Here is a 19,697-nt window from a genome sequence, read left to right as displayed (position 1 = left end):
TCACTGTAGAGCTACAAAGGTGGATACTTTCAGTATTGTGGTTATTTCTTTGTATGCATCTGACATCCATAATTATTGCCTCTTATAATATCCATTGTCTGTATGAAACATCCACTGGTACCCACACATCAAACAGTGTTCTTTCCTTCAGATCCTTAGATCAATCAGCTGCTATGGTAGTCCAAAGACATGGTAACTTCTGTGTAAACAAGGTTGGTTGGTTGGTTTGGGGGATTAAAGGGACCAGACTGTAAACAAGGTTCTGGGTTTCAGTTACAACTTGGCTCACAGTTTTTACATGACAGGAATTTTCATAACAGTACATACACTGGTACAGATTCAAATATCCATTCTGGGGACCATAATCTTTAGCTGACCTCTACATACGCCATAAATATGTCATAGAAATGAGGTCCCAGCTAGATTTTCCACAGGAACAAATAACAAGGTGAAATCTGGGACATTCCAGCTTTCATTTCATGGTGAAAGCAATTTATAAACTATGGTGTAGTTTAGCTGTTAGCATATATGGCTCTGAGCACTATGGGACTAAACATCTATGGTCATCAGTCCCCTAGAACTTAGAACTACTTAAACCTAACTAACCTAAGGACATCACACAACACCCAGTCATCACGAGGTAGAGAAATGTTAGCATATATTTTACAGGTAAATCTGCATATCTCAAACTGAAGTGGTTTAGATATATTTCTTTAGCTGTATAGTTTGTCACTGTAGATGTACTGTAATGTGTGTTGTATGTATACACACACTCTATTAATCGTACAAGTCAAGTTTTATTTCCACATACTGTGCACACGACAAGTCCAGTATCATATAAATGATTTTTAAACAATAGAGTAATTAATGTTAGTTATACACTCCTAGAAATGGAAAAAAGAACACATTGACACCGGTGTGTCAGACCCACCATACTTGCTCCGGACACTGCGAGAGGGCTGTACAAGCAATGATCACACGCACGGCACAGCGGACACACTAGGAACCGCGGTGTTGGCCGTCGAATGGCGCTAGCTGCGCAGCATTTGTGCACCGCCGCCGTCAGTGTCAGCCAGTTTGCCGTGGCATACGGAGCTCCATCGCAGTCTTTAACACTGGTAGCATGCCGCGACAGCGTGGACGTGAACCGTACGTGCAGTTGATGGACTTTGAGCGAGGGCGTATAGTGGGCATGCGGGAGGCCGGGTGGACGTACCGCCGAATTGCTCAACACGTGGGGCGTGAGGTCTCCACAGTACATCGATGTTGTCGCCAGTGGTCGGCGGAAGGTGCACGTGCCCGTCGACCTGGGACCGGACCGGACCGCAGCGACGCACGGATGCACGCCAAGACCGTAGGATCCTACGCAGTGCCGTAGGGGACCGCACCGCCACTTCCCAGCAAATTAGGGACACTGTTGCTCCTGGGGTATCGGCGAGGACCATTCGCAACCGTCTCCATGAAGCTGGGCTACGGTCCCGCACACCGTTAGGCCGTCTTCCGCTCACGCCCCAACATCGTGCAGCCCGCCTCCAGTGGTGTCGCGACAGGCGTGAATGGAGGGACGAATGGAGACGTGTCGTCTTCAGCGATGAGAGTCGCTTCTGCCTTGGTGCCAATGATGGTCGTATGCGTGTTTGGTGCCGTGCAGGTGAGCGCCACAATCAGGACTGCATACGACCGAGGCACACAGGGCCAACACCCGGCATCATGGTATGGGAAGCGATCTCCTACACTGGCCGTACACCACTGGTGATCGTCGAAGGGACACTGAATAGTGCACGGTACATCCAAACCGTCATCGAACCCATCATTCTACCATTCCTAGACCGGCAAGGGAACTTGCTGTTCCAACAGGACAATGCACGTGCGCATGTATCCCGTGCCACCCAACGTGCTCTAGAAGGTGTAAGTCAACTACCCTGGCCAGCAAGATCTCCGGATCTGTCCCCCATTGAGCATGTTTGGGACTAGATGAAGCGTCGTCTCACGCGGTCTGCACGTCCAGCACGAACGCTGGTCCAACTGAGGCGCCAGGTGGAAATGGCATGGCAAGCCGTTCCACAGGACTACATCCAGCATCTCTACAATCGTCTCCATGGGAGAATAGCAGCCTGCATTGCTGCGAAAGGTGGATATACACTGTACTAGTGCCGACATTGTGCATGCTGTGTTGCCTGTGTCTATGTGCCTGTGGTTCAGTCAGTGTGATCATGTGATGTATCTGACCCCAGGAATGTGTCAATAAAGTTTCCCCTTCCTGGGACAATGATTTCACGGTGTTCTTATTTCAATTTCCAGGAGTGTATATCAGCCAGTCTCTAATTCAGAGCCATTACAGAGTTTTAAATTTGAAGTCTCCTATTTATGGCAATGATCTAACCAACTGTTTTCACGCAACTTAGCATTGTCCAGGCAATATTACAGAATACAAACAGGAATTAATTCAACTGTTTAATCTGCAGTACAAACACAAAATACAGCATAAATTTATTTTCTTCATGAATATTTTTAAGTACACTGTTTCATTTGTTCAAATCAACATTTCACATCAAGTTTACTTAACAATATGAAGACACAAAAATAAGCCTTATTATTAAATTAAAAACTTGTGAAAGAACCTGCAAGTAATAGACAATAATAAATATTAATGAACCATTCTAGAATACTGCACTTCTGAAAGTTATGTGGTCATTCTAAACACATTGAACTGTACAGGAGGCACTTCAGGTAAGTATATTGTATCAACTATGTTCATTAGTTTGCTGTTCAAAAACAATATGAACCTCAAGAATGAATCAACAGGAACAATAAACTTCTCAGTGTGTTATTTCAATATATGTGAAACATTAAACTTTTGTGTATATTCACTGAATGTGTGAGGATTGTTGCCACTGTTTCAATGCCATGAACAATCAAATACAAATGCTACAAAATAAAATTTTATAACAAACTACCAATTAATACAGAAAGCTGTGTGTGTCTATGGAACTATGGTCTGGAATCCAGATATAACCTCCTGATCTACATACAGAATTTTGATTTTAACTGCACAAGAGCACATTTGCTATTAGTGGTGTTTGTAATTTTTAGGCAAACATAATAAATTAACACATAAGTCACTGTAAAAACCTACAGAAAAGATTGAAAGAAATATGAAGGATGACTGTTTTGTAAAATAAACAATTGTTGAAGCCTTTTTAATTAGAAACAATGAGGGAGTATAGATAAAAAGTGACAAAGACTAGTACGATGCTTTTCATTAATACATATGTTTTCCACCTTTATTATATTTTCCTTTGCATGAACACCATCCACCAAAAATTTCACTGCAAAGACAGTGCGACAGACAATGTTTTAGTAAAAAGATAAAGCTTCCACATAATTTTGTCTCCACTTGGAAGAAGAAGCAAACAAGTTATACAATGAATGCAGCTCTGTTTTACAAATATTTTAGTGCTCTACTGATCTTGATCTCACAACCAGTTCTATTCAGATACTGACTTTTGCTTAGTGGCAGATCCTAATCTCCCTGATCAGTGCCTACATATCTGATGAGAAAGAATTTTCATATCATATTTGAAAACAAAATCAACTCTTACTCTAATACAATGAGCTAATTCAAATAACATATCTTAACACACAAAACTGACATGTTAACAAATTAGTACAAGGACTTTCCAAAATAAATTTTTTGCAATTGATATGTGTCATCACACATATTCACAAAAATATGCACAAGTACAAGCCTGTATATAGAAGTGCTAGGGATTCTATGAGGGAAATTTTGTGTTCATGTACTTCCCAGATTTTATTTTATTTTGTACAATCACCCTACATAAAGATAAGCTAGCAACTGGTATCTTATTTGAGTTTCCCCAAATGGAGTATTTCATTTCATGAAGAATAAAAAATAAAACTGAGGTAGTTAATCACAGTCAATTTGAGAATAACTACTTAACCCCATGTGTTGAGTCCCTAAATAGATTTCTTGGTGCAATACATAATGATTACATCAACAAATGTTATCATCGGATATCGGTGACCTCCATAAAGGGCAGATAAAAAAAATAATTCTTTGCTGAGATATCATAATAGTATACTCTTGATAGCAAATTTTCTGAGGGTACTTGGAATAATGTATGTAGAAAATAAGTGATAGAAAATCTGGTTCTTCTTATATCAATGGCTAACAATGCTAATGAGCATCTTCTTATGAATTTCAGTATAATATTGGACTTCCTATTAAATATAATGTGGATCAGACATATGAATGTCACAGCAACCAGACACCTAAAGAATATTTACGATAAAGGGAGATGAACTGAGAAGGAGAGTAGGAGTAATGGAAAAACCACAGCAAAAGTAACTAATTAGAATGGACAACCAAATTTAGAACAAATATTAAGGCCTATCTGAATAATTATTAATGAAATGTATGTATGTCAATGACTCAGTAAAAATTCTTAATTTTTTATTCATTTGCTTTGAAAGACATATTATCAGCAACTTTAATTTCCATAATTATTACAATTTTCACCTCTTAATGGCCTCAGATAATTAGGAGAAATAGATAAATCTGGAACCATATCAAATGTTTATGTTCCATAATTTAATTGGCTGGAGGTAAAAGATCAAATGCGATGTGAATATTGCTCCCATCATTTTAATCATAAGATTGTAAGTGTGTACCCCTAAACAGTTTCATGAAGCATAACAGACAAAATCTATGAAATATGTAACAAATGAAGAGTTCAAGTGTCAACTCTTTTAAGTAATCGTTCTGTTGTTGTAAGTTGGGTTTATTGTGAATCATACATACAGTGGTAACTGAAGTACAGAACAGTCCCATATCAGAAACTATTGTACATTTAGTGGTTTAAATGTAACTACTAACCCCCCCCCCCCCCCCACCCACCCACCCACCCACCCACCCACCCATGTTATGAAGTGATTTGTGAGATCATTGATCACTAATGTTCCCAAGTCAATCATCTTAATGCAGCACTTAGATAATGTGTCTCAAATTTTAACAACTACTATAATTTACTACATTGAAAAGTATATACAAAAGCTGTCTAGTGTAGTTCCATATCAATACAAAAGAAAATTAAGACAAACAATTTTAAATCTAATTTTATAATTCTATAATTATTTGATACTGGTATTATTTTACTGTTGCAAGAATCTAGGCACGAGGACTCCAAGAATGCACACTACAAAGTTTAAAAACAAGTGAAATAAAAATGCAAAATAAACTCTCAGGGAATAACAGCCTATGTAACACAGTCTTGTACAATACAAAGTGTAATTGGTTTCATTATTATTTGTTATTTGTCAAAAGTTTCCACAACAGACAAAGTTCCCAATTATATGAACACAGTGAAAACTATAGCCAATCATAGGGAGAACAGGAAAGTAGCTGCACAAAACTGCATGTGTGTATGTCAAATTTATTATTTTGGATATCATCAGTTACAACTAATCAATAGTTTTTCTGTGCTGAAGGTGTCATTGTTGCTTAGAAATATATTAACAAGATTTTGGTCACATTTATAATCACCTCATCTCCCCCTAAAAGTAATAATAAAGACATCACCATCATTTGTTTCTTTTTCAAAATACAATTCCACTTTATTCCACAATTATATGTACAGCCTGTGTAACTGTTAAGATTTATTTTCCCACAAAGAACATTTGTAATATGATCAGGCACTTTTTTTCCAATCATCCAGTTGCACTAATGTTAGATTTCTTTAAGTGTGTACACATGAGAAGAGCTCTGAAATTTCAGAAATTATTTAAAAGTCACTATGTACCCTACGAATGATTCCTTTTGGTGACCTGAAATATTTTAAAGTTTTTCCACAAATGCTAAGCATGGTTTATTTAGGGTATATCCATTTGGAATAGCAGTTAACTATGCTATTCTGTAGCTACAACATAAAAATTTTTCTGTTCAAGAGGTTTGTAACAGTGTCCAGATCCAGTGATATATCATGCTAACAAAGGTGTCATCTTAGGAGATATCTGCTTATGAAATAATTAAAAAAAAAATACAAGACCGGATAAAGAACTGTGTAGTTTAATGCTCGTAAGCCAGTGTAGGTAATAGTTAACTTTAGAAAACTCAGAGTATTTGTTTAAATATATATACAAAGACAACTGATCTCTGAACTGCTGTGATATAATTTTGTTTCACTGCACGGATGGGAACTCAGTTTTTAGTCATATGTGAGAGCACTGACTATGGGTCCAATATTATCACAAATTTTTGTGTTGAGACAGTTTTAACAACACAATCTACATTTAAAGAAAGACTGATAGTAAATTTCCCTGTCTTTTCCAAGGCAATGCTTCTGACACATTTCAGTTTCACGATAGTCACTTATAGAATTTACCCTTGTTTTGTTTTGTTTTGTGTGTGTGTAAGGGGGAGGGGGGGGGGGGGGGAGCCAGGTGCTTTTTAACTGTTTATTAGAATTCCTCTTTTCTACATCTTGCTGTTGCAGTAAAATGCATGTTACCATTATTTATGCCATGCTTTCCATCTACTAACCTACAGTTTTAAATTGATATCATCACAACAGTTTTCTTTATTTATTGCATCAGCAGTAGCTTACACGTGCACATCTTTTGGATTCTTTGTTAATCATACTTCATGAAACTTCTGTATGTTTATTATTATTGTAGAGAATGTCGTGTCAAACAACGTGTTATTAATTATTTTCAGAATTCTCTTTTCTGTTTGTAGGCCAACTAAAGTTATAATGATGCACTAATCTTACTTCAGATTGAAATTCGAGCAATGTGGAGAATGCAATTTTGTGCTTACTTTTCGAGTGAATGCTATGTACAGTTTATGACTTCATGGCTTACCTGTAGGAGTGTCCATATCTTAAAAATGAAACAAGTTGTTCATGGTCATTACAGAATATGAAAAATTGACATCATATGTTTTTAGTTTGTGTACGATAAATATTATTTAGTAATTCACTGGATCACTGAAATTAACTGGTAATATTCAAATGGTAAAACAATATAAATGTTCATTCTCTCTACAGTTGTCTGAACAACATTCTAGAATCTTTAACCTGTTACCCTTGTCAGAACAGCTTCCACAACTTTTTTCAGAGAAACCCCATGGCAGTTTTAAAATTAACAGCTAAACTTCATGATCAAAGGTATATTTCTCAACCTGTTGTACCCTAGCCTCTTTCCCCCCCATGAACAAAGGTATAATTCTCGCATCTGTTATAAATGAGCTGCTTCTCCCCACATTGTCTGATTTCACTGGATACCAATCAACAATTTTGTCTCCTTGACTCCTTGTGTCCTACTGTATTCACTATCAAACAAGTACTGTTTCAGTGCATATTGATTCACAGTCTACCCACACCAACCATTGTGTGTACCTTATGTACAATTTCAGATAGGCCAGTGTACAGTTCTTAATGACTTACCATAAAATGTAGCAGACAAATGTTTAAACAGAGGTGTCATCTGTTCCTTGCAGTCTCTATTATAATAATAATGATTAAAAAACTTCCCAAGCAACACAGTTTCTGGTAGAATAAAGAAAGATATGTGAACTCGCTATGCTTCCAGGATTTTTCAAATGAAGGTTAGTGAAACCTATTTCTGCTGCTAGCTATCTACTTTTGATATATGAAATACTAATTGCTACATCTAATGCAAAAAGTTTTCTAAGCATTAACTCAACTGTTTCCAGACAAAGGATACACTGTACAGTCACTGATAAAATACACCTCATGATTAACATCTATGTTTTTTGTGGTTTCTCTTGGATTAATACAGCAGGCATTAACACTTTCATCTCAAATATATAACAAGCACAAAACAACAAGGTCCAGAATTTGTTTAACTTTATATTACAGACTGACAGGTGGCAGCAGCACTACTCCCATTTGACAGGATAAGCAAATTTACAGGACGTGAAGTACAAGATTACAGATACGAAATAAAGGATGTCTTGTGCTTCTGTCATTCACCAATTACATCTCAGAAATTTTAAAGCATCCTACACCCTTACTTGCACAAGACTTCATGTATTTCAAAACACTGAATCATTACACACATATATAATGTATGTGCACATAGCACCATTTACAACAATTTTTCCTCACAACTTTCTTGCAGCAAGGTAAGACCGAGAAAAAACTAAGATCTGGCTACATAAACAGCAACAAAATAATAACTACAGTGACATCACTGGACTGTAAAAGTAAAATATTAGAGCAATCACTAGTTAGGTCTAACTGAATATGACACGAGAAAATAGCTGCCGAGCATAGTTTACTTAAAAAAAAAAAAGAACTATGTAAATATAATACAGCAAATTTCACCACAGCTTTTCTCTCTCTCTCTCTCTCTCTCTCTCTCTCTCTCTCTCTCTCACACACACACACACACACACACACACACACACAAAGTGAGAGAGAGAGAGAGAGAGAGAGAGAGAGAGAGAGAGAGGGGGGGGGGGGAGTTGGAAGCACATCACATTTCAGTTTCACTCACTTGACAATGACACAGAAGCAAGATGCTTGTTTACTTTCTTTCCGCCAAATTTTAAAAGAACACAAGTCTGATCATCCATGCCCCTAGACAGACTAGGCTCAATATTTACCACTCTTTCATACATACACAGAAACGAAATAATATCTACAACATCTGAACAATCTAAGTTCACTGGGAAACAGCTGCACAACAGTCACAGCACATTTTAAATAAAATGTGAGGTACCAGAACGTAACTTACATTATCAGCTCAATTTACAGTGACAGTATTACAAAAGTTTACAAATGTTTTATGGGACATATGTGCCATTTTAAACGCAACTAAAACAGTTCACTATTATGATCAAAGATGCCATTTTGAAACCAAACAAAATATATCACAGAGGGTTGTTTTTTCTTCTATAGCTGTCACAGTAGGTACACAGCTGTGTTAAGCATATGCTCACACAGATATGTCACCCAATAGTAAATTACTTCCACTGAACGATGTAAGAGAAAATAATTGTTATGAAGGACTGAATCACAATAAGTAAAACAGCTGCACGGTATAACTGCCTGTTAAAATTAAGTTGTCTCTCCTTCTCTTGCTCCCTTTGTAGCTTCCCCAACTGCTCTAGATTATGCTGAATGCGAGATAACCTTTCGTGCTGTTCTTGAAGATGTGACTGCATTACAGCGAGGCTTTCTTTCACTCTACAAAAACAGAAAGTAAATCAGTTTCTGTTAACAACACAGATTGAAAGACATAGTAAAGAGCTTGTAAGTGTAGTAGTTTCACACTTATATATGACATGTAAACAATTGATCAAATTTCAACTATCAATCTACATCTTTAATCACTAACTTAATCAGTAATTAACTTAGTATTTTATTAAATAATAAAGCAATAGTGAGTGAGGCTTAAATATACTTACATATATTTTATTAAATAATCCCCCTCCCCAACCATGTCAATGATTAGTGACCTAAGAAAATATCTTTGATTCCAGGCATACTTCATGGAAGATATCATGACAGCTTGACACTACATAAAAATGAAGGAAGGAATATTAGGGTTTCGTGTCCTGTTGATGAACATGTTATTAGAGATGGAGCACAGACCTGAACTGGTGAAATATGGGGAAGAGACACGGCTGTTAGATATCATGTTAAAGCTCTAAAACATTGTTCTATAATTTTAAACAACAATGGTAGCTGCCCCTTTGTCTCAGCTATAGAATAAATGGTTAAAACATTGTGGACAATGCCCAAGCAGGAAGCTGGTGGCAGTAGTTGACAATGTGAATGGCACCTGAGCCTGGCTCCTGTTGTTACATGTATAAGTTCATATCTGCCACTGTGCTTTGTGCTCTCTGTTCCCAGGGTGTGCACGGAACACTGTCCGCAATCTGCTAGCACTTAGTTACCAGATTCTGAACCATTTGTAGTTCATGACTGCACTTTGTACATTGGCATCTGTATTGTGTCCCATACTACTTTTGGCAGTACTTGTGCGATTTCTCGGTCGCTCTTCATACACTGCTGCAGCTTTGAGTTGCTGAAATTTGATTCACTGTGATGTTTTCAATATCCTCGAAGAAAAGATGCAAGACAGCAGATGAGAGACATGAATAGTGTATAGCTGACTAGCACCCTCCCATGCACACTTTTCAGGTTATTTCCTGCATGACTGCATAACTTGACACAATTTCTACACTAATAGGAACAAATATGGTACACTGATAATTACTACTATGGAACCGTCAAATCACAACTGAATAAAACAAAGTTTTTGTGCCATACGTGTTTCACTTTTATTCCTTGAAAGGCATCTTGTGTGGCCTGGAAAATGTACATATTTTTGTTTATTCAATTTAGTTAAATTTGGGATTCTGTATGTATTAGTAGGTTATAAACAGTTTTGCCACTTTTTGCATGTTCTGTGGTGTAGCAATAATTTAAGGTTCTACTTACAGATTTTGTGGATGTTGATCTAGAGGTTGCATTCTTGTTCATTTGTTACAGCTGTTGTTGTTCTGATAACTGCTATTTGGAATTTTGGTTTCACATGTCACAGCACTAGGAATTAAACACTCATTCTGATGTTATGTTTTGAATGGTGTTGTCAGTTGTCGAATGTTATTGCCAATTATTGAATGTGTGTGTGTGTGTGTGTGTGTGTGTGTGTGGTGGGAGGGGGAAAGGGGAGAGAGGGGGGAGTGGGAGAGGGGGAGTGGGAGAGACGGAGCGGGAGAGGGGGGTGCGGGAGAGGGGGGTGCGGGAGAGGTGGGTGCGGGAGAGGTGGGTGCGGGAGAGGGGGGAGTGGGAGAGGGGGAAGGGGTTGGGGAGAGAGGGTGGGGGAGAGGGGTGGGGGAGAGGGGTGGGGGAGAGGGGGGGAGAGGGAGAGAGAGAGAGAGAGAGAGAGAGAGAGAGAGAGAGAATATGTATTTGTTTTAATACGACTGCATGTACAAATCAAATTTTTTTATCTCATCATTTCTTTTATTAAGTTCAGTAGATAGTCTGTACTGATGTCAGTCTGGTCATTTATCACATATTCGTTCTCAGCAATGACTTTCTGGATGTGGTAGTTTTCCTGCATTTATTTAAGGTTGTTTATTATGGTTCTTTTCATATCCTGTTCCATGTTTGTAGGATGTTGGTTGTGGTGTTCTATGTTGTGCTCTGCAAATGTGCAATAGTTTGTTTCATACTTCCAACACCTAATGTGTTCTTTGTACCACATTTTAAAATTCCTCTGTGTCATGCTTATGTATACTGCATCAGAACACTGACATTCAAGTTTGTATATTCCTGCTCCCTGGAATTTGTCCCTCTTGGTAGTTGGTTGGCTTATGAAGCTGTGTGTCATACCCATTGTTCCTAGCTATTTGTGTGATTTTACTCATTTCCTTTTCATAGTGGAATCCTTTTTATTCTATATAACATGTATCTTCGTGCTGCAAGCTTCCTACGCAAACCACCAATCAAGAGGGACAAATTCCAGAGAGCAGGAATGCACAAACTTTAATGTAAAAGTGGTGATGCAGTATACACAGGCATGACACTCAGGAATTTTGAAACATCATACAAAGAATACATTAGATATTGAAAGTATGAAACAAACCATTCCACATTTTCAGAGCACTTAAAACACCACAACCAACATCCTAGAAACATGGAACAAGAAATGAAAAAACTCACAATAAACACCCAAGTCAAATGCCTTAAACAAATGCAGGAAAACTACCAAATCCAGAATGTCATCGCTGAGAACATATATATGATAAATGGCCAGATACACATCAATACAGACCCTCTACTGGACTTAATAAAAGAAATGATAAGATAAAAAATTCCATATGTACATGCAGTCATATTATAACAAATACATATGTTCTCTCTCTCTCTCTCTCTCTCTCTCTCTCTCTCTGTCTGTCTGTCTGTTTCTGACACACACAGACCATACACAGATGCCACAAAAACACATTCAATAGTTGGCAATTACACTGACAGTTTGCAACACCATTCAAAACATAACATCAAAATTAGTGTTCAAATTCTAGTGCTGTGACACGTGAAAACAAAATTCCAAATGGCAGTTATCAGAGGAACAACAGCTGTAACAAAGGAACAAGAACACAACATCTAAATCAACATCCATAAAATCTGTAAGTAGGGTTTAAAATTATTACTACATCATAGCAAAACAAAAAGTGCCCAAGCTATTGATACCCTATTTACACAATGTTCCAAATGTAAGCCACCTTATTATGAAAAGAATAGATTGCTGCTCATGACAGTCACACCAAAAAGGCTGCTTACATATAAGCTTTTGGCCAAATGGTCTTTTTCTAGAGTAGAAAACACACACACACACACACACACACACACACACACACCTCTGTTTCTTGCCTTTGAGGCTTGATTTTGTCAAATGTAAACTGAATAGTATAAACAAAAATTTATATGTATTTTAGGCCACTGAAGATGTCTTACACTGAATAAAGGTGAGAAGCATATGGCACAAGAATTCTGTTTTATTCAGCTGTAATTAAATAGTCCGAAAGTAATAATTATCAACATACCACAATATAAAATGCAACTGACAACAACAGGACTAAAAAAGTTGAAGACGAAACAAGTTGAAAACCAAAATGGTGGACTGCAATAGAAATTTAATACATTTATTTACTTTCACAGTAATAATTTATTTGTGTCTTGTGAAGAAGCGAAAAATCTTTACTACTCGCCAATGGGTACATGCTTCCTAATCCATTTCTTGCTGCCTTTATGAGCTGTGATAGATTCAAAAAGGTAAAAGGAAGGAATATTAGGGTTTAATGTCATGTTGATGGTAAAGTTATTAGAGATGGAGCACAATATTGGATGGGGCAAGGGAACTGGCTATGCACTTTAAAAAGGAACCAGCCCAGCACTTGCCTCAAGGGATTTTGGGAATCCACAGGCAACCTAAATGTGGATGGTTAGTTGGGGTTTTGAACCACTGAGTTTAGTGTCTTACGATTGCACCACCTCACCTTGTAAAACAAAACAATTTTATCCACCTTTCATGTCAACGACGACGACAAATGTATTCCTCATAACTGGCCTGACAAATATACAGGGTTATTACAAATGATTGAAGCGATTTCACAGCTCTACAATAACTTTATTATTTGAGATATTTTCACAATGCTTTGCACACACATACAAAAACTCAAAAAGTTTTTTTAGGCATTCACAAATGTTCGATATGTGCCCCTTTAGTGATCAGCAGACATCAAGCCGATAATCAAGTTCCTCCCACACTCGGCGCAGCATGTCCCCATCAATGAGTTCGAAAGCATCGTTGATGTGAGCTCGCAGTTCTGGCACGTTTCTTGGTAGAGGAGGTTTAAACACTGAATCTTTCACATAACCCCACAGAAAGAAATCGCATGGGGTTAAGTCGGGAGAGCGTAGAGGCCATGACATGAATTGCTGATCATGATCTCCACCACGACCGATCCATCGGTTTTCCAATCTCCTGTTTAAGAAATGCCGAACATCATGATGGAAGTGCGGTGGAGCACCATCCTGTTGAAAGATGAAGTCGGCACTGTCGGTCTCCAGTTGTGGCATGAGCCAATTTTCCAGCATGTCCAGATACACGTGTCCTGTAACGTTTTTTTCGCAGAAGAAAAAGGGGCCGTAAACTTTAAACCGTGAGATTGCACAAAACACGTTAACTTTTGGTGAATTACGAATTTGCTGCATGAATGTGTGAGGATTCTCTACCGCCCAGATTTGCACATTGTGTCTGTTCACTTCACCATTAAGAAAAAATGTTGCTTCATCACTGAAAACAAGTTTCGCACTGAACGCATCCTCTTCCATGAGCTGTTGCAACCGCGCCGAAAATTCAAAGCGTTTGACTTTGTCATCGGGTGTCAGGACTTGTAGCAATTGTAAACGGTAAGGCTTCTGCTTTAGCCTTTTCCGTAACATTTTCCAAACCGTCGGCTGTGGTACGTTTAGCTCCCTGCTTGCTTTATTCGTCAACTTCCACGGGCTACACGTGAAACTCGCCCGCACGCGTTGAACCGTTTGTTCGCTCACTGCAGGCCGGCCCGTTGATTTCCCCTTACAGAGGAATCCAGAAGCTTTAAACTGCTCATACCATCGCCGAATGGAGTTTGCAGTTGGTGGATCTTTGTTGAACTTCGTCCTGAAGTGTCGCTGCACTGTTATGACTGACTGATGTGAGTGCATTTCAAGCACGACATACGCTTTCTCGGCTCCTGTCGCCATTTTGTCTCACTGCGCTCTCGAGCGCTCTGGCGGCAGAAACCTGAAGTGCGGCTTCAGCTGAACAAAACTTTATGAGTTTTTCTACGTATCTGTAGTGTGTCGTGACCATATGTCAATGAATGGAGCTACAGTGAATTTATGAAATCACATCAATCATTTGTAATAGCCCTGTATTCCTCATAATTAGTCTAACTGAGACCCACTTTTAAAAATCCACTCATTTTTCATCACTTGAATTCTGTGTTTTTTGCTCCACTTGTTCTCTATGGGTAATTAACAGCTGATTAAGGTAACATTGTTATTGAGGACACACTTTTTTGGGTGTGCAAGACACAAGTATGGTACACAACTGTTTCTTGTTTGTAATACTTTGACTGGGTAGATACCAGGAACGGAGGCACAGTGGCGAAGTATTATGGCTCTTGATGGTTCTCCCAATTCTTGTGGTGACCATCACTAATGCATTTGTGTTTCATAATAGGAGACAAAACATTGATAAGAGAAACAATGTAACTACATCATGTCTCTTGTGGAGTTATTGAGGTTTTGTGTTGCATAACAACATACAAGCAACACCAAGAAATGGTTTCCCCTGCAGGTACTGGCATCAACAGATTTATTTTTGAAAAATCAGAAAGATACTAAAATAAAATCACACTCTACATGTCTGCGAAGTGTGTGCTGATGTCAAGAGGAGTCAGAAAAGAAAAAAATAGGAGTAAAGAAATGGCATTATGGTGTCCAAATTGTGATGTACTACTTGTACGCCTGAATGTTACAAAACATACCATACTACGAAACTACAATTTTTGAAAATTTGTGGTAAAATTGGCAATCTAGTTTCTCCTATCCGAGGTGTCTGATATCAGTCTCAATTGTGTTTAACAGATCACTACGGATGAAGTTCAGACTTCTTGGGAAACAGTATGTTACATTTTCCTTCTCAAATTAAAATTAGTATTTTTTAAGACCTGAAGGGTAAATACAATGACTGTAAAATCAAAATGAATGAATTTTAAACAAAATTTTAATGGATTTGTCATTTGAGGTGTATTACGATAGTTGCACAGTTATATAGCAAATAATGTAGCAGTTTTCATGTGGTGCTCCAGATCAAATACATTCTATAAGAAACTCTCATGACACCATTAGATAACTTCATAGTCCTCACATTATTTGCATTTTGTAAAGACAGGTCTGAGGAGTCAATGGCACAAAGTTAATCATGAACACAATTTCATAATTTCATCTGTTAGTGAAATCTCTGGGCAAACTTAAGCTAAACTAGCGCAATCAACTCTGAAGAATATTCCTTTTATGATGATGATGATGATGATAATAATAATAAAACCTACATTATGGACAGGTAGACAAGTTAAGAAAATTCTTTCTAGAACGAGCAGAAACTAGCAAAATACACAAAGCAATCACTCATATAAATACATCGGCTACACCACTGCAATTTCATAACCACTCCTACAACCCTCTAGATCACATAACATCAACAGATACGAAGACAGTAAATTGGAAAAAGAAAACACTACATGGCAAGCACCCGTATCATCTAACACAGCCACACATCGATCAAGACGCATCCAACACATGGCTAACAAAAGGCAATATACACAGTGAGACGGAAGGATTCATGATTGCAATACAGGATCAAACAATAAACACCAGATATTACAGCAAGCATATTATTAAAGATCCCAATACCACAACAGATAAATGCAGACTTTGCAAACAACAAATAGAAACAGTAGATCACATCACAAACGGATGTACAATACTAGCAAGTACAGAATACCCCAGAAGACATGACAATGTAGCAAAAATAATACATCAACAGCTTGCCTTACAACATAAACTTATAAAACAACACGTTCCCACATACAAGTATGCACCACAAAATGTACTGGAGAATGATGAATACAAATTATACTGGAACAGAACCATTATAACAGATAAAACAACACCACATAACAAACCTGACATCATACTCACCAATAAAAAGAAGAAATTAACAGAACTAATCGAAATATCCATACCCAATGCAACAAATATACAAAAGAAAACAGGAGAAAAAATTGAAAAATACATCCAACAGGCTGAGGAAGTCAAGGACATGTGGCATCAGCATAAAGTTGACATTATACCAATTATACTATCAACTACAGGAGTCATACCACACAATATCCACCAGTACATCAATGCAATACAGCTACATCCAAACTTATATATACAACTACAGAAATCTGTAATTATTGATACATGTTCAATTACCCGAAAGTTCCTAAATGCAATATAACATATACCGTACAGTTAAAAGGAAGTGACGCTTGATCAAGGTCCGCGTCACTTTCCATTTTTGACCAGACATAACGTCTGAGAAAGGAAAGAATAATAATAATAATAAACCCCGTGGAGGCCCGAGAGAAGAATAGGCCTTTGGTATGTTCTGCCAGTCGTAAAAGGCGACGAAAAGAACAAACCACTAATAGGGCCAACCCACCTTTTAGTGTGATTAGTTGGTTCAGGACAGAACTAATGAAGCCTCGGACAAGCGCTGTCATGGTCGGGGACGACGCTTGAACCCTATGCCCGTCCACAATGGTAACGACACTGCTAGCCACACGGAAAATGATTTAAATCCAAATAGAGGTGTATTGCAGGATATGTTTCCTGCAACCACTCTAGAAGGAAAACAAAGACAGAGGATGAGATGGTCAGATGAAGTTAACCGACAACTCATGTTCTGTTATTACCAAGCAACAAACTTAGGAACCAACACAACTGGATACAGATCACAAGTATATACAAAATTTATTACCAGATACCCAGAATTAAAATTTTTAACACAACAAGGACTAGCTGATCAGATCCGTGTAATAATCAAAAATAACAGGATACCCCAGTCAGAATTAGAAAACATCAAACAACAAGTACAACAAATACTGGAACAAAATAATGTTCAATCAGAAGAAGAAGAAAATACAGTAATGGACTCAAACATCCCAGAGCAAACAAACAAAGAACAACATGCATCAATTAAACAATCAGAAGAAAACAAAATCTTAAGACAGCCACCAGAACAAGCACAAATAGAACACGAAGTGACACACATGTTAGATATAGAAGAAAAATTTCAGCTGACATATATAGAATACAAAGACAGAAATACAGACATTAGACCATTCTTGCATAGACCACCAAATAACTCACAAGTCGAAACAACTATCAACACAACCATACACAACAAAATAAATGAAAATACAACTATGGAAGAGTTACAACTGCTGGTTTATATAGGAGCACTCACTACACTAAATATACACACTAGGCAGAGATCAGAACCAACCAACACACAGAAGAAACCCACAAAACCAGCATGGCAACACAGGCTACAGATCAGAATAGAAAAACTGAGAAAAGACATCGGACAGCTAACACAATTTATGAGAAATGAAGTATCAGACAAAAAATGAAAAAGGTTAGGTAAAATCTCACAACAAGAAGCGATAGAGCAATTAGATGAAAAGAAGCAGAAATTACAAGCATTGGCCAAACGACTTAGAAGATACAAAAAAAAGTGAAAATAGAAGAAAACAAAACCAAACATTCACCACAAACCAAAAGAAATTTTATCAGACAATAGATACACACACATTAAAATAGACAACCCACCAAACATAACAGACATGGAACACTTCTGGAGCAATATATGGTCAAACCTGGTACAACATAACAGGCATGCACGGTGGATACAAGCAGAAACAGACACGTACAAGATGATATCACAAATGCCCGAAGTGATAATTTTGCAACATGAAGTCACCCGAGCAATTAATTCTACGCACAATTGGAAAGCCCCTGGAAAAGATAAAATAGCAAATTTCTGGCTAAAGAAGTTCACCTCAACACATTCACATCTAACCAAATTATTTAACAGTTACATTGCAGACCCATACACATTCCCTGATACACATGGAATAACCTATCTGAAACCTAAAGATCAAGCAGACAAAGCAAACCCAGCTAAATATTGCCCCATAACATGCCTACCAACAATATACACAATATTAACTTCAGTCATTACACAGAAATTAATGACACATATAACACACAACAAAATTATAAATGATGAACAAAAAGGCTGTTGCAAATGAGCACGAGGATGTAAAGAGCAACTGATAATAGATGCAGAAGTGACATATCAAGCTAAAACTAAACAAAGGTCGCTACACTACGCATACATTGATTACCAAAAAGCTTTTGATAGTGTACCCCATTCATGGTTACTACAAATATTGGAAATATACAAAGTAGATCCTAAATTGATACAGTTCCTAAACATAGTAATGAGAAATTGGAAAACCACACTTAATATCCAAACAAATTCAAATAATATCACATCACAGCCAATACAGATTAAGCGTGGAATATACCAAGGGGACTCATTAAGTCCTTTCTGGTTCTGCCTTGCTCTGAACCCACTATCCAACATGCTAAACAATACAAATTATGGATACAATATTACCGGAACATACCAACACAAAATCACACATTTGCTATACATGGATGATCTAAAACTACTGGCAGCAACAAATCAACAACTCAACCAATTCCTAAAGATAACAGAAATATTCAGCAATGATATAAATATGGCTTTTGGAACAGACAAATGTAAGAAAAATAGCATAGTCAAGGGAAAACACACTAAACAGGAAGATTACATATTGGATAACCACAGCGACTGCATAGAAGCGATGGAAAAAACAGATGCCTATAAATATCTAGGATACAGACAAAAAATAGGAATAGATAATACAAATATTAAAGAAGAACTAAAAGAAAAATATAGACAAAGACTAACAAAAATACTGAAAACAGAATTGACAGCAAGAAACAAGACAAAAGCTATAAATACTTATGCCATACCAATATTGACCTACTCATTTGGAGTAGTGAAATGGAGTACCACAGACCTAGAAGCACTCAATACACTTACACGATCACAATGCCACAAATATAGAATACATCACATACATTCAGCAACAGAAAGATTCACATTAAGCAGAAAGGAAGGAGGAAGGGGATTTATCGACATAAAAAACCTACATTATGGACAGGTAGACAATTTAAGAAAATTCTTTCTAGAACGAGCAGAAACTAGCAAAATACACAAGGCAATCACTCATATAAATACATCGGCTACACCACTGAAATTTCATAACCACTTCTACAACCCTTTAGATCACATAACATCAACAGATACGCAGAAAGTAAATTGGAAAAAGAAAACACTTCATGGCAAGCACCCGTATAATCTAACACAGCCACACATCGATCAAGACGCATCCAACACATGGCTAAGAAAAGGCAATATAT

At 37.5% G+C, this 19,697-nt stretch overlaps 1 protein-coding gene across 1 annotated transcript in view; it reads right to left on the bottom strand.

Moving 5' to 3' along the window:
* Positions 1-5,080: 5,080 nt before the first annotated feature.
* LOC126470042 (oxysterol-binding protein-related protein 8) overlaps positions 5,081-19,697 on the bottom strand; it is a 228,000-nt gene continuing 213,383 nt past the window's right edge. The window contains 1 exon segment of the mRNA XM_050097538.1: positions 5,081-9,230. Coding sequence (XP_049953495.1) covers positions 9,008-9,230 — 223 coding nt within the window. The 3' untranslated portion in view covers positions 5,081-9,007.

This window comes from Schistocerca serialis, chromosome 3 (assembly GCF_023864345.2).
Source record: "Schistocerca serialis cubense isolate TAMUIC-IGC-003099 chromosome 3, iqSchSeri2.2, whole genome shotgun sequence".
In the NCBI taxonomy this organism is placed as follows: Eukaryota; Metazoa; Arthropoda; class Insecta; order Orthoptera; family Acrididae; genus Schistocerca; species Schistocerca serialis.
The sequence above is the reverse complement of the archived record's forward strand: the minus strand, read 5'-3'. Positions and strand labels throughout refer to the sequence as shown.